Below are 24,576 nucleotides of genomic sequence, written 5' to 3'. Positions count from 1 at the left end.
ACAGCCATGAATCTCTCATGTCTCCATCTAAATTCATGCAGAGATATTTAGGATTCCATGAAGACCAGTGCCTCAAAATTCCAACATGTGATACTCCTCTAGTGTAGATGATCAACACTTTTAAAATATGACCTCTGTAAAAAGGTTGCTTGTCAAATGCTGTACACACAGTGAATAGAAGTTTGATTGTTCCAGATTTAGTTATTATAAGTTTTACAATTCTGTTCTGCGAAGATTTTCCACTCGATTTTGGAGCGTGCTTCTGGGAATTAGTGACGATTCCTTTACAAGAGCAAGTGAAATAGTGAAATAAGATACTGATGTGGGGATGTTCAGGAGGCTCCACTTCCAGTTCATTGTAAAGGTGTTTAATGGGCTCAGTGAGGCCTATGTGCAAGAAACTTGAGATCGTCATGATGGAACATTATATGGTCCTCTTTAGTTTTCAGAGAAACTTGAGCATTAACTTGTGCATTAATCCTTATTCAAAATCCTCTTTTTTTTTTATTTAACAAGTCAGACAGACCCTGTCTCAACAGTTAAATGGTCATTTGTGCAAATTGAGTCTAGACTGAGCCTGTCATGACAAATTACAACAGTAATATGCATTTCTTCAGTGTCTGTCAGCTCTGTTTAGGAATGCTGCAGTGTTAGCATCTATCGTGACATGCTTTAATGCAGAGAAATAGGCTTAGGGTACCTGGCTGTGGCTCAATTGTCTTTCTGATGACATGGTCCTTTTCACCTTCACTAGACTGACAAACATGGCTGATGACATTCCTGTACTGAAAAAAAAGGAGGCGGAGCTTTTCCTGAGAACTGAGATGGAAGAGAACAAAAAATCATCAAACAGCGGCCGTCACAAAGAGCACGAGCGTATTCTCATCCTCCACCCCAAAAATCTTAAATATTGCAATGGATTATGATTTAGATTCTCAAGGCAATCATCTGCATCATCTGATCAAAATCGTAGTATCTCTAAATCCACCCTGTCTATCCAGCAGTGGCCACCGGAATCATTGACTTAAGTTTGTCTATGAATATGTGTGAAATTAATTCCAATAGTCTATTCTCTTTTCAATCATAGTGTTACTCCCGACTGCGCTGCTTCTGCTGCATCACTGAATCAAAGTTTACGATCGAGTTTCGTTGAGATTTCAGCCATCACGTGACGTATTACCGTAAGACTTTCACTGTGAGCACTGCAGCCATTTTTTTAGCATAAACTCTATGTAGCCTGGAGCTGTTGCTTTAACCGTTCAGACTGTAATTTGGTCACTCTGAGGCCCTTTGCAAGCGTCCAAACACACCGGCATTTTCACGCTCTTTGATTGGATGGTCAGAGAGCTCACTGGTCAGATTTTGCAACTCGCATCGGCTGCAAACTGCACCATCTCAAATATATTTATGTGTATTGGGTCAGGTAGGGCACTATTAACGGCTTCGGTGTTAAATGTCCAGAGCGCTACAGCTGGCTAATAACGTATCACATGACCTATTTTTTTGCGCTAAAGGATGGAAATGTGCACCATATGTTGTCAAATTATTAAATTATTGTGAAATGTTTTCCAAATTGATGTTTATTTGGTTGTAAAAAAATCTCTAAATTTTAAAGACTAAATTTAAAAAATTTTTACAACCAAATAAACATCAATTTATTTGGAAGTGTAATACACCCTGGTGAATTACACTTCCATTACACATCATGACCAAGACCAGGATAAAGCGTTTACTAAACATTATGACAATTAAGAAGTAATCCAAAGGCCAAGAACTTTATCGCTCTCATTAGCACAGCACACATTGATGTTTTACAGATAACACTAAACACTGTCCATGAGATTTTTATTACAAAAGCTTAAGGGGCTTAACCTCCAAGTGCTCCTGTGTTTAATGAAGCACTCATTTGGAGTCTCATTATGATCTGAGAGGTTCAGAAGTTAACGAGTTCTAAAAAGAATTTTTTTTTTTTTTTTTACTTAACTGCAAGTAATATTTTTGCTAATTCTGTGTGCACAACCTTTCGACTGGAGGTGTACATGCAGGTCTTAATGAGAAGCAGGTGTGTGTGTGGGATTGCAAACAAGGACAGGTTGACATTTATGTTGCTACAGAGACAAGCTAATAATTGTTGTTGATGGTGTTTGCTAGTTTCTGTGCATTACTGGGAATAAAGAGTGATTCTTTTTTATTTAATGTAATGTAATAATGTCAATGTTGATATAAAGCACAACAGGGCATGTTATTATAGAAAAAATAATCAGGACTGGAGTGTAGTGCCGGGGTGTGGCATGGGGTCACTCTAACTGCTGTTGTTGTGCTTAATGTAATGATCTGTGACTCAAATCAAAACTAGTGCATCGTGTCAAGATAAAAAAATAAAATAAAATAACACATACATGATTCCATAACATGAGGTTTGATGCCCAGGTTAAAAATATGAACACATAAATTTGATCAATAATTGTTGTCAGTGTATCAGGTTATGAGATCATTCATATTAAATGTACATTCAGAAAACCCCCCAAAAATATAAAATAAGGTATTAAACTAAAGATAAAATTCCACGCCCTGATTAATAATCCAGAGTAAAAAATCTTTACGTTAGGAGCAATTACAGCTTAAACATCAGATCATCCGTTGTTCCACAAGGCGTTCTGTTCAACCCTCTCATTTTAATATGACAGGCATGCAGTTTAAAAGAAAGAAAGGGGGTGGAACATACATCACAGGCATCTACAATACAATCATCTCTCTACACATAACCATCATTAAACATCAGCGCTGCATCACAACTTCACAGCATACTCATTCAAATGGGGCTTTCGATGCAGAAGAGCACAGGAACATCAGTTCGAGGCTGAAAGAGAACAACGTCCTATCACACCTACAAGACTGCAACTAAAGCCCATGTTCACACCACTCTGTCTCTCTGTCTTTCTATACAGCGTACAGTGTATCCTGATAAAACGAAAGGACGGATACAGGAGCAATAGTGGATAAATCACTATTCACTAATAAAAAAAATACAACAGCAAAAACATTACAGTTGAACGTGTGTGAAACTGCAGATGAAAACACTAAAGTGTACTGCATGACACAAAACAGAAAAGGGGAAACTCTGAAATATACTCAGTGCTAATGAAATGTGGCTCATTGGATAAGATGCTGGATTATTGATCTGGAAGGTCATGAGTTAAACCTGCCACTGCTGGACCCCAGAGAGAGGCTCTTAACCCTCACCTGCTCAGCCATATAAATGAGATACATATGAGTTACTGTGGATGAAGGCGTCTACCAAGTTCTCAAAATATAGATATATATATTTATTATTTTCATGTTCACTAGGTGGTAATGGAAAGAAATAAAACCATTTTAGCCTTTTTAATTATTTGCACTTGATTTGTTGTAATAGTTTGCTTTAAAACTCAATGTGAATATTTTGACCTTTTCCAAATAGATTTCTTAATCCACAAAACAAAATACCATTTTTTTAATGTTACACTGTACAAAAGTAAAAAATTTGATAAAAATGTGAAAAACTTAACAAGGTCAATTCTTTTTATGTATCTCTAGTCTGAGGGGTCAGTTTGTGAATGAGTTTTTTTGTTTCTGTTTAATTTTATCTGGAATGTGGTCTATTAAGTAATATCTCACTTCCTTTATTAGAATACAAAAATCTTTTTGTAACATCTAGTGGAACTTATACTGATGCAATAATGCAGAAGCCTTGATAGAAGCATTGATTCATCACTAGGATACTTAGAAGTTTTGCATAAAACTGTAAATAGGATTATTGAAACCTTGTGTTCTATCACTTTTGACTGGAAGGATATGTTAATGTCGTTTGCTTATCATCCATTCGAAGGTCTTTTCTAAAATCCAGAAGAAAAAAGAAATCAAACCTGAGGACAGATGAATAGCTCTTACTGACTTCGACTGTCCTTTCACACAGTGTGTGTGTGTGTGTGTGTGTGTGTGTGTGTATATACAGAAAGCCCCTGGGGTACATTATAAATGTCAATAGACTTGAATTGTCCTGCTCTTTTTACGGCAGATGGGCACATCGCTCTGGACGGCTGCTGGCCATTCCAGTCACAATTCAATTCTTTAATTCATTCTTCAAGCACTTTTCATTTCACACTGCTAAGTCTGGACCGCAGGCTTCCATCGTCCTACTCCTTCTGAGATCTACTTAACCAGCACCAAAGGCATTACTCTCAAACCTAACTGGCCTTTACCAGACATTCCTCTGGGGGCTTAGACTTGTCTGAGAGATATTTCCCTATGTGTGATTTAGTATTGTAAAAAAAATAAAAAAGGTGATGACTGATCCAATCAAGGATTAAAGATCAAGAGTTTAGGTTTCTGTGTGGGGGTTTTGTATGATCTCCCTATGTTTACATTAACCATACTGGGCGGTTTTGTTCAGCATCATTGCTCACAAACTTACCTTTGTTTTATTTATACATCTACAGGATGTAGAAAGTATCATAATCTGCCATATTAAAAATCGGTTTGTAAAAAGTCTATTGATCTCATGCACACTGATGACAAACACACTGACAAGATTTTTTTCCTATAAAACCTTCCGCTGTCATCATGACTGCTGTCACAGTCAATCACAAATTACATTCATCAGCAGGTTTTTGTAAAACATTAACAAAGCAGTACTGGTTTATTCAGTCAGTTATAAACACATGGTGCTGTACTGCCCCCAGTGTTTGTGTTGGTATAACAACTGACCGTGATGATGATTAGGTATAATTGTGTGCGTCGCTCTTTACTAACGCAGGATATATATACACTATATTGCCAAAGGTTTGTGGACACCTGACCATAAGATTGGTATATGCTTTCTGAGCATTGCATTCCACAATTAATCCCAATTTTCTGTTATAGTACCTTCCTTTGTGCTCATTCAGACACAAGGGTGAGGAGGCCTTGGGTGCAATCTATATGAAAAATTCATCCCGAAGGTGTTCAGTAGGGTTGGAGCTCTATAGCACGAGATCTTCCACTCCAACCCATGTTAAGGCATATCTTAATGAGCTGGATTAGTGCACAGGAGCATCGTCATGTTGAAACAGGTTTGGGTCCTCTATTTCAAATGAGGTTAAAAATGTCATGCTCCTGCATCCAAAGATGTCTGATACAATTGTGTGCCTCCAATTTTGTGGTAACAGTTTTGGAAAGAACTACATATGGATGAAAAGATCTGGTGTCCCAATATTTTTGTCCATATTGTGTACATGTACTCACTTGGTAATAAGCAGTTATAATCCACACATAATCTACAAATGAAGTTGTCAGAACACACCTCATGGTGTACAGCAGGGTCCCGTTGTCCACCAGCCGCAAAAGTTTATTAGGAGTGGTCATGTTGTGAGCCACTGACTTTTTCCCGTTGTGGAAGAAAGTATCTGGAGTCCAGATCTTGCTTGCCAAAAGATTGTTGAGGGGGAGAACCTGCATGGGGCCATCAAACTTCAGCCTCTCATCCCTCCAGCTTTGGCGGAAAAATACGTCAATTGTGTACTCCTGGAAGAGAGAAAGAATTACTCAGAGTGGCTCTTTTCTTCAAGTACCAGGATCAGAGCTCATGCATTAGAGCTACTCATTTGGAGTTACTTTATTTTGCTGTGATACTTACAAATATTTTTAACTTACATTTGCTTTAGACCTTCAAATGAATCATTATAAATCATAAAGACCTCTAATCTTCTCATCCACCCAGTGACTACACAATGCAGCTAAGAATTCTAGTTACACTTTCTGTGTGTGTCTGAAGACTTATAACCTGCAAAACTGCAATGTGGAAGTGAGGATTAAATGTTTTTACCTTGATAAAATGTCTCAGAAAACACAGACTTGTATGAAATGAGGAGTGTCTTTTTTTCTGGTACCTCCTTAACCTCGTAAGAAGATATGAACTTCATCTAAAGGCATGCAGAGGTAAGGTTAGCTAATGCTGGTGTTAACTGGCTGTATTTTAAGTGCTTTTCTTGCTAATACCAGAGAACTTTTTCCAACAGTTATGTAGCAAATCCAATTCTAGTTAATATTAAATACTGGTTATTTACAGGACTTTATTTTTTTACATTTGACTTTTTCACCTTTTACATTTTAGCACTTAATACATTTAAAAGTATTGAAGTATGATTTCTCTGAACTGTTCCCAATCCCGAAGATGACTTTCTTCGCTAATTTGATCCCCCCCTTTAAGATAAAGAGTCTGGAGCAGGATGAGTCATGACTAGCTCTCCTCCATTCTCCATCTCTAAAATGACTGGCCTTGATTAGTCGAGATTCTTTCCTGACCTTTTACTTCAAAACATCACTGCTGGGTTTTTTTTCCCCTACAGGCTCACTGATGAGCGATCCTTAAAGCACACTTCAGAAGATTATACTTGTATGTTTCCTCAGCTGCCACTCTGGAGGATAAAACAGCCCATCTCAAAATGTTTTTCTCCATATCGTCAATATAGAGATGCCACGGAAACATATAACATTAAACCCGTTGATCCACTCTGTCGTTTCCGAGCACTTTTTTTTTAGCATTTTAGAGAGAAAAAAAGAAAGAGAGAGAGAGAGAGAGAAAGAAAAAAAAGAGAAAGAGAGACAGAGAGAGAGAGAGAGAGAGAGAGAGGGAGAGAGAGAGAGAAAAAGAAAAAAGAGAAAGAGAGAGAGAGAGAGAGAGAGAGAGAGAGATGAGGCTATGCTATAAATACTGCAATGCTCAAATGACCTTGAGGTTTTTTTTCTCTTTCCTGAAGTCAGTCAGGAGTTTTTAATGGGATTGTATAAAAGGCATCTATAAAAGAGCTCATATGAATTACAAATGAAATCATACGTGCACAAATTCACATAAATAAAAGTGAGATTTTTGGAGCTGGAAATTTAATGGTTTTGGGTTGTTTTGAAGCAGGAAATGCTCCGGAAGGTTCCGTCTGGACTGTGGTTCATTGAAAGCGACTTCACCGAACAACACGACGATGATCCGAAACGCACGTCTGAGTTCTGTAAGTGTTATTTAGAGAGCAGACAGACGTCTGGAGTGATATCTATCATGGAAACACCTGCCCAGTCATCGCACCTCAATCCTACTGAACTGCTCTGAGATGAACTGCATCACAAGAAAGAAAGAAAGAAAGAAAGAAAGAGAGAAAGAAAGAAAGAAAGAAAGAAAGAAAGAAAGAAAGAAAGAAAGAAAGAAAGAAAGAAAGAAAGAAAGAAAGAAAGAAAGAAAGAAAGAAATCTCCGACTAGTGAAGAACATCTCTGGTGAGTTTTACAAGAGGAACAGCAAAGAATTTCAGCTGAATGTTTGGAGAAACGAAGTGTCTGGATACCAAGAGCATGTAAAGCTGTTCTTTATGCTTAGGGAGGATTGAAAATCACTGAAACATCTGGGCATTTATCAGACCATAACATGACCAAGATTGTTGCATTAAAAAAAACAAGAGGGACATGCAATCAGTCTTCTATCCTGAGAGGGTCTTGATATTTTGTATTAACACCAGAAATACCCAGTGTTTAATTGGCATTCAGTTATAATTATTACTCAACTCCATTTTACTTTAGATTCAGTGCCAATAAATATAAAAATGTGCTTTTTCTTAAGGCTCCCAGAGGCAACAGAAATGTACCGCTGGTGACATAAACGTTGATATCAGCATCTCTGTTCTGACTATTCCAGCATCTCTTTTAGTGTCGATTATCAAACACTTTAGCGAGTCTTTCCTTACAGCTAGGCCTCAAAGGGTTAGACGAGTCCTCTCTCACTATGTAGATAATAGGTCTAAAAAGCACAAAAGAAATCAGGACTTTCTGCTCCTCTGTTGATTTCTTACTAAAGTCCTTTTAGTATTTCCTCAGTTTCAAAGACATAGAATCAAAGTGTGCTTTTGAAGATGTTTGTACATTTTAACTATTTCTTTGCTAATTGCAAAAAAAAATCTGTTTCACACAGCTTTAGTTTCTCCCAATACATTTATACAGCATGGGGAAAAAATAGAAAAGCCTGGAAAAGCCACATGTGAAGAAACAAAAACCAGTTAATTACAAACAATCCTTAATCAAATACCTGAAAAACAAAACAATGCAGGGAAGAACAAAATCAGATTCCAAAACTAAGTCCAATATTCCAAAACCGAAATAAAGAGCCAAACAGTGATAAACAGATCTGAAAGAACAGATTCAAGCTGAACCATTAAATAGAGCTAGACAGGAACCGGAAGTGCAAACCAGACAGATCTCCTGCTATAGAGCTCTTAACCTTCAGCCTTAAGACCTCCTCACCTTCTCATCTACATCAGTGCCTGACGTTACTAACACCACAATCTCTCCACAATCACACTCTTTGTGTCTACAAACTTTTGTCCATATACTGATGTGTATTTTGATCTAAAAGATTGTCTAACATCTTGATGTCTCTTCCCTGGTGACAGCTTCCTGCAAGATTACTTTTGAAGATTCAATTCCAGACACAGATTCTGACAGCTAATGGTAAACTGTGCTTTTTCTTCTTCTAATAAGAATGTGAGCATGTGAGCCATGGTTTGTTACAGGAAAGCCGTCAAATGAGTGCAGGCTCAACGTGAGATTAATTTAAAGATCAAAAGCGGCATGCATCAGGGAATTCATGCATGACCAAGTGAACTTCACTTCCAGTTTTGCAATTTAGAACAGAAACTGCTAACAGGAGAAAGTAGGAATACTGCTCGGGGTTCTCCCTCGTTCCCTGCTTTTATGGAGCAATGGCCATTGACCTAATTCTTCAGAAGTGTGTGGTGTTGGCATGGAGGAAGGGAAGAGCTCAGCGTGTTGTGATAAACCCAGTGACTCCTGATTCTTCTGCTTGTCAGGGCAGTCTAACAAGCAAGCACTCAGCAAAAACCATGATGCTGGGAAATAAACATGATGTTGGAGACATGATACAGGACTTTGTTTTAGTGTTTAGAGGAAAAAAAATGTGAGTGCTCTAAGACTTATAAGGGGATAAAATGACAATAGAAATGTATTTGTGAAAGCCTGCTAAGCTACGAGGAACCAGACACTTTAATTGCCACATCACTTATAACTTTAGAAACCTCGGACACAAAACCTCTAAAACTCATTGATACATACATTTTACGAAATGTGATGCATACTTTTCAATGTGTTATGTTTCCATAGCAACAGTTCATTTACAGGGTTTAGTACAGCGAGTGTGCCATGCCTCTGTAGGTGTGAAGTTTTGGTTAGGATGTTTGCAAGGAAGGAGTCTTCAGTGTCAGTGATATAATGTATAGATACGAGTATAAGTGGAATAACACACTTCACAACCTCCCTTGGATTCATTTCCTGGACCAGCATGGTCCACTGTGTGCCATTCCTTACACATCATTGTCAGAGTTTCCACCTGATTGTCTCCAGGCTTGGCAGAGAATATCACACAATCCATCTTATTTTCTTTGTTTTACATTATAGAATGCAGACTTCTATATTCATTATCTACTAGCAATTAGAGCATGGCTTTAGAAATCTCCTCTAACAAATTAGTCATTCCCCAAGGTGTTGATGTAACTGTATTCCGATCCGCTGTTGCATTGCACAATTAATTAAAAAGAAGCGTTATCATTCCAGCGTTTAATTTGCTCAGGCACCGTGTTTGTTTAATGTGCTGCATGCTGTATTTTACCAATTACTAATCAGTGTTTTAGCATCTTTGTATTTTAAAAATCCTTCAGTATTTTCGCGAGTGCATCCCAAAAACCCCCAGACTGAACAGCTCGCTCGTTTCTCTCTGTCAGCGCTACACTCTAAAGTCAGCCTGGCCAATGCTTAAAGAACGGCCATTTTGGCTTCGTGTCTAATTGAAGAGGGTTTTGAATATCTTTTCCTGCGCAGTCAGAGAGGATGAAGTGCACTGTCTGAGCTCGCTGGCCTGTTTCTCCGAGCAGTGAAGTCAGCCACATCACAGTGCTTATCTTCAGGGCACAGCCTGTGCGAGACTGACACAAGCGAGTGCAAAAGCAACAAATAGGATGCAAACTACCGCACGAGTCGTGTTTGTACTTAGGTTGTTCACGAGGCATGCTGTGTAGAAATAATGCAAACAGCAGACACACGGCTGAATTCATGATGTCATAATGTTCAGAATTAGGTAAATCATTTGTTGTAACTGAGCTGACCGAAAAATATGTGGTTAATTGAACCATTTATTCATCTCTACACCGTCACAATATCCAGTGACATTCACTTCTGATTATAATGTTTTTAAATTTGTAGATTTTCTGATCTTTATCTATTTTGCTCTGCAGTTTAATGTCACAGTACTCTATGGACATATTAAATGGCACCACCTGGAAGCTCCGCCCCTTCCCTATCTTATGATTAGGGATGCCACCAAAAAATTCTTGAAAAAGGACAGGAGAGAGATATATATTCAAACCCCATATTTACCTCCATAAAAATCCCCCATGAAAGAAAAGTATCACCTGCATCACCATAAATGTTATTTGTAAAGACGTGACATCATGTTGTTGTATCAAATCTTTACAAATAACATTAATAGTGATGTATGTGATGAAAAACTGTTCTTACATTACACATGTAGACAACATTAGACATCTGGTTTGTAAATTGATATCTAAAATGTTCTCTTCTTTTCCCGGTTTCTTGCACAGTATTGCAGAATTCATTCAGCTGATGTTTTTATGATGGTCTTTGGCTATAAGCAGGTATTACACCTCGTCCCCTACTCTCACCTGAAATGGTGGAAATGCTCGCTTCCCTGTCTTGTTTTTTAGTCTATTGGTTAAGACGGTTAAATGTAAAATAGTAAATTTAATTTGTGAGCTGAAACAAAATAAATCAATATCACACAATACATAAAAAAAGATTTAAGTGGAATATAACAGAACAAAACAGAACTGGCGTGAAACATTTTCGTCTCAGTTCCTTTACTGAATCAGACGCCGCTGGAACGCCGACGACAGGAGCAGTATAAGCAATTTTCCATTACACTGATCTTTTCTAAACAGTTCAGCAATCTGAACTTTCTGATTCTGACATGAAGCGGCAATTATTCCTGATTATTTAGTGAGCTGGTTGTTGAATTGTTCTTTTAGAGAAGATTTCCCCATGCCTGATAAAAGGAGACTTTGTATGTTGCAGAGGAGGAAATTTTCAACGTCCTTGCCGATGCCTGAGATTTGGATTTTACTAAAATAGTAAAAAGATCTTACAGAGATCTTTCCATCTCAGTACCTAACAGCATGGTTACTGCAGACATATTAAGGAGCTCGACCTTACAAACTATTATCCAAGAGGTAATAATGAGTAGGAGTTGTAAAGCTATTACAATTAAACAATTATAGTCCCCATAACCAGCAGCGATTTCCAAAGAGAAGCTAATCAGAGTGCTCAAGTGTTAACAAAGGTTTGATGCTCGAATGTTGAGAGAATGAGAATTGATGCCATCTTCTGTGTTTTGCTTTTCTGTATATCTGTGCTGTGAACTGTACTGTATAGAATATTGCAGATATGATAATAAAGCCATTTAGTAAGAAATACAGGTTTAATCATGAAGCTTAATCACCTCAATTACTGATTATATCCAAATTAATCCTGGCAGGTGAAACCCCCATCATCACTAACCATAACAAAGGGAAAGATTGAGATGTGTACATGCTTCCTTTTCACATATCAGATTTGTTCTTCTTCATTCTTACATACTTTTATCTCTAAAATATTATTTAGATTTTCTTTTCATTTGTCGTAAAGAATTGATCTTTGAACAATTATTCAGATCTACGAGAGAAACATCAATCACTGTTGAAAATCATTTACATCACAAACATTTCATCATTACATTGTATCGACTTGCACCTTCATGGAAGTCAGTAATCGATAAAGTGTGGATCATTAGCATGAGGAGAAATATTACACCAGTTACATTTGACGGATTCCAACAATGTATGAATGTTTTCATTTGAAAGATTTGGATAATGAGATTAAAAAACAAAAAATGACACAAAGAGTGAATTTGCAGATGATCACTATGGATCATGCATGCAGATGAGCTGTCTTCACCCAGCTAGCTTCTCTGTAGAACAGCGACGTCCCTGCACTAATGATTAATACTGACTACGTGACAATTGAAATTGAGTTCTTCAGGGATTGGATCTGTTGCCCTGCAGACAACAAAACGGTGAATGCATGTGCCCTGAGGATTATTTCGTTCACTTTGCTTCAATGGAGTTACCACATCAGTGGTTTTTAAAATCTTCGACTTCAGCAAGCACAGAGGATGTCAGACTGCATGTTCATTGAACTGCGTTGTATTCATAACCGAACCAGCAGTTTTCTAACCAACATAAATGTTTTGATCTTACTCCGAAGGAAATTAAAGGTCATCAGAAATAGAAGAAAAGAGAGCAACAGCAATCAAGCAAGAGATACTTAAAAAAAAATGTGTTCATGAGGGACACAAAGTCATGTCAGTCCCTTGCAAATTACACAGCATGGATTTTCATCGTCAGAATAATAAATTGTAACCATGGCAACACAATGACAATGTGTGGAATTGTCGATCCCATGACTTCAACAGTGAAGCTTTCAAGACATCTGTTATTAAAATTTAAATATTTTCTGCACAGCGTAGTTATAAAGAGAGTTTATGAGTAACTGAAGCCTTCCTGTCAACTCAAACCTGTCTGATCATTCTCCTTTGTCATCTCTGGATGTCTTTTTTTTTTGTCACTTCATTTCCAGGACATCAGTGTTTTCTGAAATTTTATTCGAAGCATCACGAGAGTCTATGAGATCATACATTGTGCCCATTCTGATGCAGGACACGGGCTTCATCTAAAACCTGTATTTGCATGGTGTTATGTACTGGATAGGATGACTGCATGAATGAGAAGGTGTAAGTGTCTGGGGACTGTATATCCTGAGTAAGGACAAACTGTGATGGATGTTGACAGGCACTGATTAGTGAAGGCTTATTATGCAGCATGTTGTTGTCAGAGGGTCTATTTTTAATGTGATGTACACTGATCAGGAATAACATTACAACATTTGACAGGTGAAATGAAAAACTTTAAATATTTTGTTAAAATGAAGGCTGTCTGTAAAGTAGGACATATCAGGCAGCAAGAGAACAGTTAGTTCTTGAATTGGATGTGTTAAAAGAAGGAAAAATGGGCAAGATGTAAGGTTCTGAGTAAGAAAAACAGTGATGCCTAGATGACTTTGTCAGAACAACTCCAAAACAGCAGATTTTGTGGGGTTTTCCTAGTATGCAGTGGTTAGAACATACCAAAAGTTTTCTTAGAAAGAACAATCTGATATCAGTCTGATTGATTGTCTGTGAGATGTGCTGGACAAACCAGTCTAATCTATGAAGATATCAGCCCTGAACGATGATTCTGAAACATCTTAATGTTATGAGGTTAAAAGTGTGTTACTTTAAACAATTCAAAGTTTAAACAGAATATTTTGTACAGAAACATATACAGTACAATAAAGAGTCTAAAGTCTATAGAATAATTGCAATAAAGATCTTTAAAAAAAAAAAAACAGTTCTGGCCCAAGAGACATTGAATCTCCTAAAGTCAGCAGAAGCTTTGCTCTACAGTGCATTTTTGAAACAAGCTGAGAATTAGCAGAGCTCTTTGGGTGAGCGTCTGACTGTCGCTGCCGCTAAGCATAGCACCTGATTTAGTATTAGACCCCTGTCAACTCCAACACTCCAGCGTCATCAGACACAAAGTCTGCGAGAAGAAAGTGTGAGTGTGTGAGTAAGGCAGAATGATGCAAAAACTCAGGCGTGCTCACAAAAGAAAGCAATGGAGGACAGAGTCAGGACAAAAAAGGGTTAAAAGACTGAAGGAAGCAGCAGAGAACATTAAAAACAGAGAGAGAGAAAAAAGAACAAAAATTAAGGAGAGTAAAAAATAGAAAGAAAATGTTAGTCATAACATAAAAACATAAAGGAATGATGCAGAAATAACCTACATTCCAGACGACCCTGTTGGCCTCATAAATAAAAACATATATATTATTTAACAACAAAAATGAAGCAAATCAACCACAGAAATCAGCACTGGAATACTTGGTGAATGCAATGTTTATTGCTTTTAGAATTTCCTCCTGTATAGAATAATGTAATGACTGCACAAGGTGGCAAAGTCATAATAGAGCTATTGTACTATATCTACGACAAACAACAAGTAATTTGCTAATGATTACACTTTAAAATGTGTTACTCTGAGACTAACAGGTATATGGTACAGAACAACGCTGTTTAGTCTGAGAGTAAAATTGCTTCTGTTTTACTTTCTTTTCTAATGTAAACAACACTCTTCATTGCAAATTCCATTACTGACAAAAACTTGAGCAAAAATAAGAATCTTTAAAATATTTACACGAACCGTAGGTATTATGGCTGGTGCAGATGCATCTAAGTAGATGGGTATATTATGGAATGCTATGCTAACTAGTTATAACTAGAAAGATTAATTAATTAACAACAAAAAAATAATTGTAAGTAAACGTATAGTGCAGGCCTTATTTTCATTTTACACTCAAAGACTGATTCATGTTAATGTGGCTAATAATTGCTTTGTAATTTAAGTATCATTTTACGCTCCATATAACGTGACAGAGCATACAGTTCTTCTCACCATTAGCTCTCATCCTGAATACAAAGTGCTGCCACACAGATGTGGTGATTCATCTTGTGTACCAGAACCAATTGTGTGTATGATTAAGATGAACACATTTCCTCTGTCCTGCCTTGTTACCAATTGCCTGCTCTCATAAATGATTCAATAAAACAACATCACACTTGTATGATCACCAGAACAGGAAGAAAAACAAAAAAATATATCTTCGCACCTTTATGCAGCATCTCAAAGCCAATGTATGATAACTTCATTTCAAGTTCTCACATGTTTGTATTTTTTTCTCGTCACAAATATTTTAAAATGTAGAAGATTAGACAGATGTATTAAACAATGGAACCATGTCTTACCATGTCTGTGTCTGATACCGGTCCAAAACTGGTGACGTAGATGTTGGTTCGAACTTCAGTCACACTCTCTGGGTAAATAAAAACAAAACAAAAAAAAACAAACAAAAAAAACAGATTGAAACATCTTCACAAAAACAGTATACTGTTCTAATTTCTAATATTTTTTAGAAGAAGAACGAAGAGGAAATGTATCAGAGAAGAAAGTCTGTACATGTTCCTAATGACTGAGTGGGATGCTATCACAGCAGCAGACTAATGAGCAATAGTAAAAAAAATGTAAAAAAGAAAATGGGAAAAGTGTAAGCTAGTGTTTGCTTTGGTTTCGTTTAATGTTTTTATCATGCCTCATCTGGTAAGATCATTACCATAAAAGGCGACACAGGCAGTGCTTAAGAAGGGAACAATGGAAGTAAACAAATCCAAATCATTGCAGTGCCTTGCATAAGTATTCGCCTACGTCAACTAAAGAAGGAGGTAAACATTTCAGTGTTTCATCCTGGAATTGTAACAGATATTTTTACATTTAATTTATATGTTATGTCCAACATTTGCTGGATGGTCTGAGTAAATAGATTAACATATACTGTGTACATAAACTCACTTTCCAGTGTATTAAGGATACATGCTCTTTCATGTGATTATCCAATCAGCCAATCATGTGGCAAGTTACAGGTTTCAATTATTGTTAAAAATGTGATCTCAGAGGCTTTGACTGTGACATTGATAACTATGTGGTGGGACTTTTTTGTATAGTTTATACAAAATGGTGAAAAACAAAGTTTTATAGGCTGAAAAAATTGGCTAGTTGATGAAAGAATTTTTAATTCTTTAACAACACAACTCTTATAAATAGGTCAAAACAACAGCAGAAGACCATATTGGGTTCCTCAGGATTTTAAGGCTACAGCTGGCAATGTAAATAAAGACTAGATGAGATTTCTTCTTCAGCAGTCCAACTTCAGGGAATATAAATGACTGAAATTTGTATCCTCATGATGTTCTGCACTGTTCTCCTGACACATGATTGGCTGCATGAATAAGCAGGTATACAGGTGTTCCTAATAAAGTGGCCAGTGAGTGTATAGGTCAAATTGGATTTCAGAAATAAAACAAAGCAAGTACTTGTGCCATAAGTGATACTTAATGATCAGCATGTTGAAGTTTAAACTGTATGTGTAAAACGGTCAAAATAAAAAAAAGTTGAAGCTGAACAAGTTCATAATAACATTTTTTTTAAGACAGCAACCACAATACTTAAATCTCATCATCAGAAAGCAATAATGATTAGTCTTCCAGGCCTGTGCTACTTTCCTTTTTTTCTCTACTGTTGTTAATTGACATAAACTGCACAGCCATTATAACTAAAAACATTTAAAAGCTTTAAAATCTCAATTTGTTATGGATGTGTGTTTTAGAGAGAGAGCTGTACTGTGATTGCTCAGCAAGAAGTTGATCCACATCTGGGTCATAACATCAATCCATCACTGTTCTAATGTTAGACAACAAAGTGGACACTAGTGAAGACATGAAGAAGAACTGGGACACTGTTTTGCAGCTGACCTCCTAGACCAGGGCGCAGCCTGTTGTCGTAGCCATCTAGCAAGCGGTCCAAAATCCGAGTGAAAATGGTTATGTTGTCTTTGCTGTCATCAGGAAGAGGCTCGCGGTGCCCCGCTACGGCCCTGTAGAGTGAGGAGAAGTGCGAGATAAAGTAAAGGTTAGGGGGTGACAAGTTTGGCCTGTTAGGGACGATATCAGAGAAGATGAGTCAGGCTGAAGGGAAAACAATGCATGAGGAAAAGGACTGGTAGATGAATGGATAGATTGAAACAAAGGCAAGGAAAAAAGTGCTGTTTATATGGACAATAAAGAGAAGAGAGTAGAGAGAGAATAACAACTTGATGCAAGTCAAAAGCTTTGATCTTTTTCACTTTAAACAATTTATGTTGATGCTCCTTCACTGAGCTCCAGAGTCACTGCAAATCAACTCAGATCCACATTGTAAGAGAAATAAAATAAATTGAAATGAATAGCTAGCATCTAATAAGAAGTAAACAAAAAGAGCCGTGTCCGAATTTTAACCTTTAAACTCTCAATGCTTTCAATTTCCTACAAATAAAAAAACTCACTCGCTTTACATTCAGTACAAATATTAGTTACTGTTCATCTGTCAGTGATTGGTCCAACCTGGTAATGTTCACAAATTCACACATCGTGTGTGTGTGTGTGTGTGTGTGTGTGTGTGTGTGTGTGTGTGTGTGTGTGTGTGTGTGTATATACAGCTAAATGATTGAGTGACAAAATGGATGTCTACGATGGTTAAATGATGGTGCTGCAATCTTAAAGTTCAGCTCTGCTGCAACCAATATTTTGGGATTTTGGCCAAATAGTAAATCTTGTGAAATGGTGTCTTAAATTTGAAGTCAGCATCCCAACCTTAATTATTATAAATATGCAGCACAATTAACTTTTGCAGGGGTCAAAACTCCCCGGTGAAACAAGAGGTAAATTAGAGAATATGAACGTCTGAAAGCTGATGAAGTAATGAGCAACCTTAAATCAAATCAAGGGCTTTGTCAGAACTGACCCTGCACAATTAGTGCTGATGAGTCTGACAATGCATTTATAATTATGTAAGAATTGTAAAATAGTAACGAGACTTCTCTCGCTACCGAATTTACTGTTGTAAACATCTATTCTCTTTTTACACTAATGACACAATGTCTACATATTGAAGTTTTGCTATTAAATTGTTTGGATGAGGGAAATATATATATATACTGTATATATATTTGACTGAAAAATATTTTTCTTACAATTGTAAAAAAGATTCTGCCACATACTGCTTAAACTTCTGTAATTCATATTGGACACTGTAGAAACAGAACGCTAAAGAGACATTAACCCAACAACAATACAACATAGCTGATGCAATTCATCACACGATTGTGGCCAGTGACAGCAGAGTGAGTACAGTGCCACCAGCACGACTCTGGTAAACACAATCCAGATGATTGACGACCATATACAGTATCTGCATTATAAAACATAAGCGCCCTCATCATCCCTCATTCTGGGTCAAGGCCCACGCAAACTCCATGGAAAAAGAACCATAAAGCCTGGCTGGAGCTCTTCTACTCTGGCTTTACTCAAAAGAAGGTAGGCAAGGGGGAACACATGCAGAATGGTGGGTTATCCTCTGCCACCACCATGTTTCATAGAGATCATGTGAAATTGGTTGATAAAAGCTAATTAATTCATACTAATTTTCTTACATTTTGCTATTAATGACTACAAGTTGAACTGAATAATTTAAACCTCACTGCTTGTTTATTTTACTGCAAAACCTAAAGTGATGCAAGACGTGCATCCATTTCCACTATTAAAACTGTAATAAATTGGGCTAAAATCTTACAGACAGGGATCGAGAAATAAATCTTAACTCATCAAGGCACATCAGTCATGTCATGGAACTATGGGACGATCTGAACCAGCATATAGCACCTGCAAAACTGATGAGTTAGTGTGGAGTTTCCAGACGTGTTTTCTCCACTGCCCAATGTCAATGACCTCATTCAACAACACACATCCCCAGTGGCCTTGACTTAAAGTAAAGGCAGCTCGAGGTCCTTCAGCTGACAAGCTGCACTTTTGTTTGTTTTATGTTTTACATTACTGCGTGGTGACCTTGCCATAGGGGACGTATATCACTAAATTATTGCTCAAGTGTATTCATAACCAAGGTCTTCTGAGTGGCATGCAGCTGCTGAGATTGAGATTGAAACTGTTACAGTCAAATTCTTGAGATGACCTCATATATTTTATAAGGTTATGTTGAGCAAAACACTAATCTCCTTCACATATCATAGTTACAGGGCCTTGTTCAAGAACAAGGGGCAATTACAGTTGATGAAAATTGTCTTCATGGTGGCGAGGAGAAGTTCTGAGTCAGAAGCCAGCCAAGTTGATACACACTTAATTAGCTAGCAATTTGTTGTGTCGCAACATGTACTTCACACAGACATATTATTAGAAACCCGTCATTTCCTCTGGTTCACAAGACAGCAGCCAATCAATGCTGTCCGTCTGCATAGAGGCATAGTAATTTTAATAAGTAGTCAAACATGTAGGCCTCTCCCCTGACAAGGACATACACAATATGATTGCTTACATTTGTGTGTAGGGAAGATAAAGTGCCCAGTGCCAAGGAAACCAGAACAAGTGGGACAATAGAAGCTAATGTCAGTTTGATTGGGAGGACAGACACCATGACAGGTTTCTCTGAGGACTGACATTTCCATTAACATATCTGAGTTAATTAAAGCCTGGTGCTTTTTTGATGGTACTTGTCTTTTGAATTATGCAGCACTGCTAACACAAATAGGGTGTTTATTAGCAGGATCATAACAATTACTAGGATATCTACCATTTGTTTTGCAATTCTACCACTGAGAATAGTGAAACATTCATAGTCTGTTGAAACATTTCTAAAAAATCAATGTGATTCACAAAAAAAAAACCAGTGCAAATGATGGATTGTGGTTTGGTGAAGGAAGAGAAAAGGGAAAGAGAAGACAAGAAAAATAACAAGCCAGTTCTGGATCTGTGCTGCCATCCCCTCATCACCACATCATTACAACCAATAACGCATGACAAATTCTTGCCTAGTTTTCTCAACGGACCTCTGTGCTGCCTCATACCCCATAAATCAATTACACAAGTTTATGTTTAAGCTAAAGGAGTGAATTTGTGTGATTCCATGTGTATGACAGACAATGTTTCCAGGATTGGCTCAGATAACTATAAAGTGGGTATGGATGATGAATGAATAGATGAATATTTAAAAGTTACATGTTACATTTAGATTCATGGTTTCAAATCAACTTTAACAATGTGGTAGTTTTGGCCATTAAACCTAATAAAAAAATGTATAGATCTGCCAAGACCTTTTAGTGAGAAATTGACTACTTTTTTATAGTAGATTACATTAAATCACCAAGAGTGAAAAAGAGCAAAACCACCATAATCGATATTTAGGCCACCTATAGAGTGGATTGCTGAAATCCCCATGAGGACAGTCAATTCTGATATACTGCAGTAAACATAAAAACGCCTTGCACAGCCAGACACGAGACATATGTGTCCCCATCTGGTTTCATGTGAGGTGTGTCAAAGCATTGGTTTTTTGCTTCATTCTGTGGCTGAGGCACTAAAGGACAGCGGGCCGTAGAGGCAGCTGTTTCATTCCTCTTCATTACCACCACATCACCGCTGCAAATAAAAAATTGACTTTCTCTCCCCAACGTACCCCCCACACCTCTCCAAACCCTCTCCGCCTGTTCTCTCTCAGTCTCTTCAATGATATCCTTGAAGGAAGCTCTGTGTGAATTTCTCTCTCTAACGTTCTACTTTTTCTCCCCATCATATTATTTCTCCTCCTGTGCCCTTTGCATCCATCTCTTATTGCTCATCTTTATGTCAAGGACTTATAGGAGGGAAATTATGCATTCAGACGACAGAACCATGGATCAAAACCAGCTCTGTTTCATGTCTGTGTATTTAGTCATAATCGTCCCAAAGAGTGAACCTCAGCAGAAAAAAATCTGCTGAAAACGTCTAATTACGTTCTAATTAAATCTTAAATATTAAAATAAATTTGCATAAGTGGTCTGGGGAAACAAAACAGTCAGCAAACATCCAAAATAGAATTATCTGACCACAGATGGAGATTGAAACGATAAATACTTATTTTAAGAAGAAGGAGGATCACAGGGTGACGAATAAGAGTGGAGGAAGGTGAACACAGGTGAACAGTAGGTGTAGGAGATGCAACCTGAAGAAGATTGCAGACTGTAAGGTGTTGGTAGGGGACAGTGTAGATAGACAGCATCGGATGGTGGTCTGTAGGATGGCTTTGTAGGTGAAGAAGAAGAGGAGGAGAGCGAGGAATGAAAGACGAATAAGATGGTTGAGAATGAAATAAAAGGGGAATGAAAGTCAGTAGGAGTAAGACAGAGTACATGTGTGTGAATGAGAGGGAGGGCAGTGGAGGGGTGCAGTTGCAGGGGGAAGAGGTGGAGAAGGTGGAGGAGTTCAGGTACCTGGGGTCAACAGTGCAAAGTAATGGAGAGTGTGTTAGAGAAGTGAAAAAAAGAGTGCAGGCAGGGTGGAGTGGGTGGAGAAGAATGATAGCAGGAGTGATTTGTGATAGAAGAGTATATGTGAGAGTGAAAGGGAAAGTTTATAGGACTGTGGTGAGACCTGAGATGTTGTATGGAATAGAAACAGTGGCACTGAGTAAAAGACAGGAGGTGGAGCTGGAGGTAGCAGAGCTGAAGATGTTGAGATGTTCGTTGGGAGTGACGACGATGGAGAGGATTAGAAATAAGCTCATTAGAGGGACAGCGCATGTAAGACGTTTTGGAGACATGGTGAGGGAGGTGAGATTAAGATGGTTTGGACATGTGCAGAGGAGGGACATGGAGTATATCGGTACAAGAATGCTGAAGATGGAGCCGCCAGGAAGGAGGAGAAGTGGAAGACCATGGAGGAGGTTTATGGATGTGGTGAGTGAAGACATGCAGGTTGTATTTTGAAACAGGGAGATTTAGAGGACAGGGGGTATGGAGATGGATGATCCGCTGTGGGGACCCCTAATTAGAGCAGCCTTAAGAAGAAGATGTAGATAAAAATGACAAAACAAAACAAATTGTAAATTACTGCTGACATTCTGGGAAGCACAGTTTGTCGTTTCAGCATTATTTTGTAATAATATGACTAGCAGATTTGACATGTGCATCATAAAGATGGGACTTTCTCAGAGCAGTGTCATCTAATCTACGTTTCAGCCTCATGAGGAGCTGAGCGTAAAAGTTAAGTTAGCTGAACAACAATTGGTTTAGCTAAACGGACTTACTACTAAGACCAGATACATCTGAGCTTTTGAGAGTTAAGGACCTTGATTAAGAATCCAATGATGGCAGCTCATCTCGCCTCATCTCTCAAGAGAACTTTCATTTGCCTACAGCTAGCCTGTATCCAAACAGTCAACTAGCTACCACATTATACTGTACTCCAAATAAGAAATGTGCACTTATCATGGGAAAAGGCAAAGCCCCAGGGGTGGTCACATTCTGTACATGCATTTTCATCTCATTTTTGTTTTACCACTTATGCAGTTAAAATGAAAAACAGAACACAGTTTAGCCCACAACACTTTAAGCTGCTTTTTAAAATCCCACACCAGCCTTTAACTCCTGTGTGCTGGTGTTAATCCTGGCTCTATCACTCTGATCAGTGTTGTAGCTCTGCTCTGATCTGCTCCATACACAACTGCTGTGCCGATGCCGAGGGGATTTAGCTTACAAAGTTAGAGTCGCTTCCAGCACAGCTATAACAATCTGGACCTGATAACGCCTGTGATATGAAACTATCTAAGAGGGCTCGATTCTGGGTCTGATGCTACCTGTATACAGTAACATACACTGTGTTACCTTCAAAATTAAGACATAGGAACAAATATTTAATGCAGATTCTTATGACCGATTCAGCTACCTGTTTCACCAGCCAAACACTTATGCAAACATAAGCCTCTATCATGTGATGAGAATGTAAAGTTAGCAATGTGGTCATGCAGCAAAACTCTGTGTATAAATAGAGTATTTCACCATTACAGCCAATCAGAAACAAGGTCTAAGAAAAAAACACAAATATTGCATCTGTGATCAAGACATTAAATGTCGAAGAAGACTTCTTGTCCCACCATTGGCTGTCAGAAGTCCTGCACAGCAATCGGCAAGAACTCAGATTAGCAGAGAGGAAGTGAAAAAAATTGCAACTTGATGCAGACCTCGACTCTTACTGTGCACTTCCGATCAAATTTTCTTTGGATGTGACTTATGCTAAGACTGCCTTCTACAAGAAAAAGATTGAGGCCAGAGTATCTCTTCACTACTCAACTCCCCCTGCTGCACCTGCTCCATCCTCTCTAATTGCTGAAGACTTTTGCAGGAAATCTGCCACTTCCTCCCCAACAATAACTACACAACACAGTCAGGAATTCCCTACTCCTTAGCTGTCAAGTTTCTCAACCATAACAGAAGATAAGATACTGCAAGTCATCCAATCTTGCAATCCCACCACCTTCCCTCTGGATCCAATCCCTTCTAAACTATGCTACCTATTGTCTACCCTCAGAAGCCTCGGTATTTATGGAGGTCGCTCATACCAGGTAACATGGAGGGGGTCCACATCTGCCCCACGCAGACTCTCAATTGGTGTCCCACAAGGCTGGATACTTTGTCCCCTCCTTTTCTCCCTCTTCAGAACGCAGCTGCACAACTTGTGTTCAACCTGCCCAAGTTCTTTCAAACCACCCCACTGCTGCTCCTTCACTGGATTCTGATACATGCAGTAGCTGCATGTATCAGTTTCAAAACACTGATGTTTGCCTACAAGACAAAAAATGGACCTGCACTATATTACCTTAGAGACCTCATCACACCTTGCACTGCACCAAGCTGTCTGAGATCCTCCTGCACTGCTCAACTGGTACCACCTTCTCTCAGGGTAAGAGGTAAGTATACTTAAAGACTCTTCCCTGTTCTCGCACCGAGGTGGTGGAATGAACTTCCCCTAGATGTCTGAACAGTCAAGTCCCTGGCTATCTTTAAGCGACAGGTGAAGACCCAACTCTTCCAGAAACACTTAAACTAACACTTTCCAGGTTTGTTTGGTTATATATAAAATATAATAATAATAGAAAACTTTAAACAGTGTTTAAGCCTGATTTATCTTAAGTTGTAATCTATTGTACCAGTGTGGAATTATTCACTGATAGAGACTCAAAGCCAAAATGCTGTACATGCAAATGAAAAAATGTCAACAGTAAATAAAAATGTATAATATCTTTAGAATTAAGTATTAGGTTTTTAATAGTAACAATAAAAAGTACTATGATTTTGTGAGTTAATTCATTAATCTCTTGTATTTTATACTGGTTTATTAAAAAATTAACTTATTTATTTATTTATTTATTTATTTATTTATTTATTTATTTATTCATTCATTATTATTATTTAGAAATTAAAATTCTTTTGGATATTCAAGTCAAGTCAAGAAGCTTTTATTGTCATTTCACCCATATATAGCTGACAACATAAAACAACAATCACAGAAACAGAAAAACACAGGGCAAAGGACTAGCAAGTGTCCTCGGCACAAAAAGTGCATGTGTGCAACCTGGTGCAAACAGTGCAAAGACAACACAAGACAGTTCAAAGACAACACACAGAACACAAAATAGCTCCGGCAGTAAATGTGTTGTAACGAGACAGTGAACAGTAGCAAAAATGTAAACAAAATAGCAGCAATCCAGGAAAGATGTGCAAAAAAGGCATGTAAACAGTTTATGGTAATGAAGTGATGTAGTGTGAGTGGTACTGAAGTTATGGGTGTGCGAAGTGAGTACGAGTGTGTGTTGAGTCCGGGTTGTACAGATCAGTTACACATTTTCGTGTGTGTGTGTGTGTGTGTGTGAGAGAGTTCAGTTCTTTG

The 24,576-nt window shown here is 37.9% G+C and overlaps 1 protein-coding gene across 4 annotated transcripts in view; it reads right to left on the bottom strand.

Annotated features, from left to right (window-relative positions):
* Positions 1–24,576, bottom strand: part of LOC124398116 (gamma-aminobutyric acid receptor subunit alpha-3-like) — a 109,687-nt gene that overhangs the window by 48,733 nt on the left and 36,378 nt on the right. For all 4 annotated transcript variants that reach the window (XM_046868147.1, XM_046868146.1, XM_046868148.1 and 1 more), the window contains 3 exons: positions 16,582–16,703; positions 15,022–15,089; positions 5,321–5,541 (listed from right to left, as the gene is read on the bottom strand). In XM_046868147.1, the coding sequence (XP_046724103.1) occupies positions 5,321–5,541; positions 15,022–15,089; positions 16,582–16,703 (411 nt within the window). The remainder of the gene's footprint in view (positions 1–5,320; positions 5,542–15,021; positions 15,090–16,581; positions 16,704–24,576) is intronic.

This window comes from Silurus meridionalis, chromosome 15 (genome assembly GCF_014805685.1).
Source record: "Silurus meridionalis isolate SWU-2019-XX chromosome 15, ASM1480568v1, whole genome shotgun sequence".
NCBI classification, from domain to species: domain Eukaryota; kingdom Metazoa; phylum Chordata; class Actinopteri; order Siluriformes; family Siluridae; genus Silurus; species Silurus meridionalis.
This window is presented reverse-complemented; position numbering and strand designations above follow the sequence as displayed.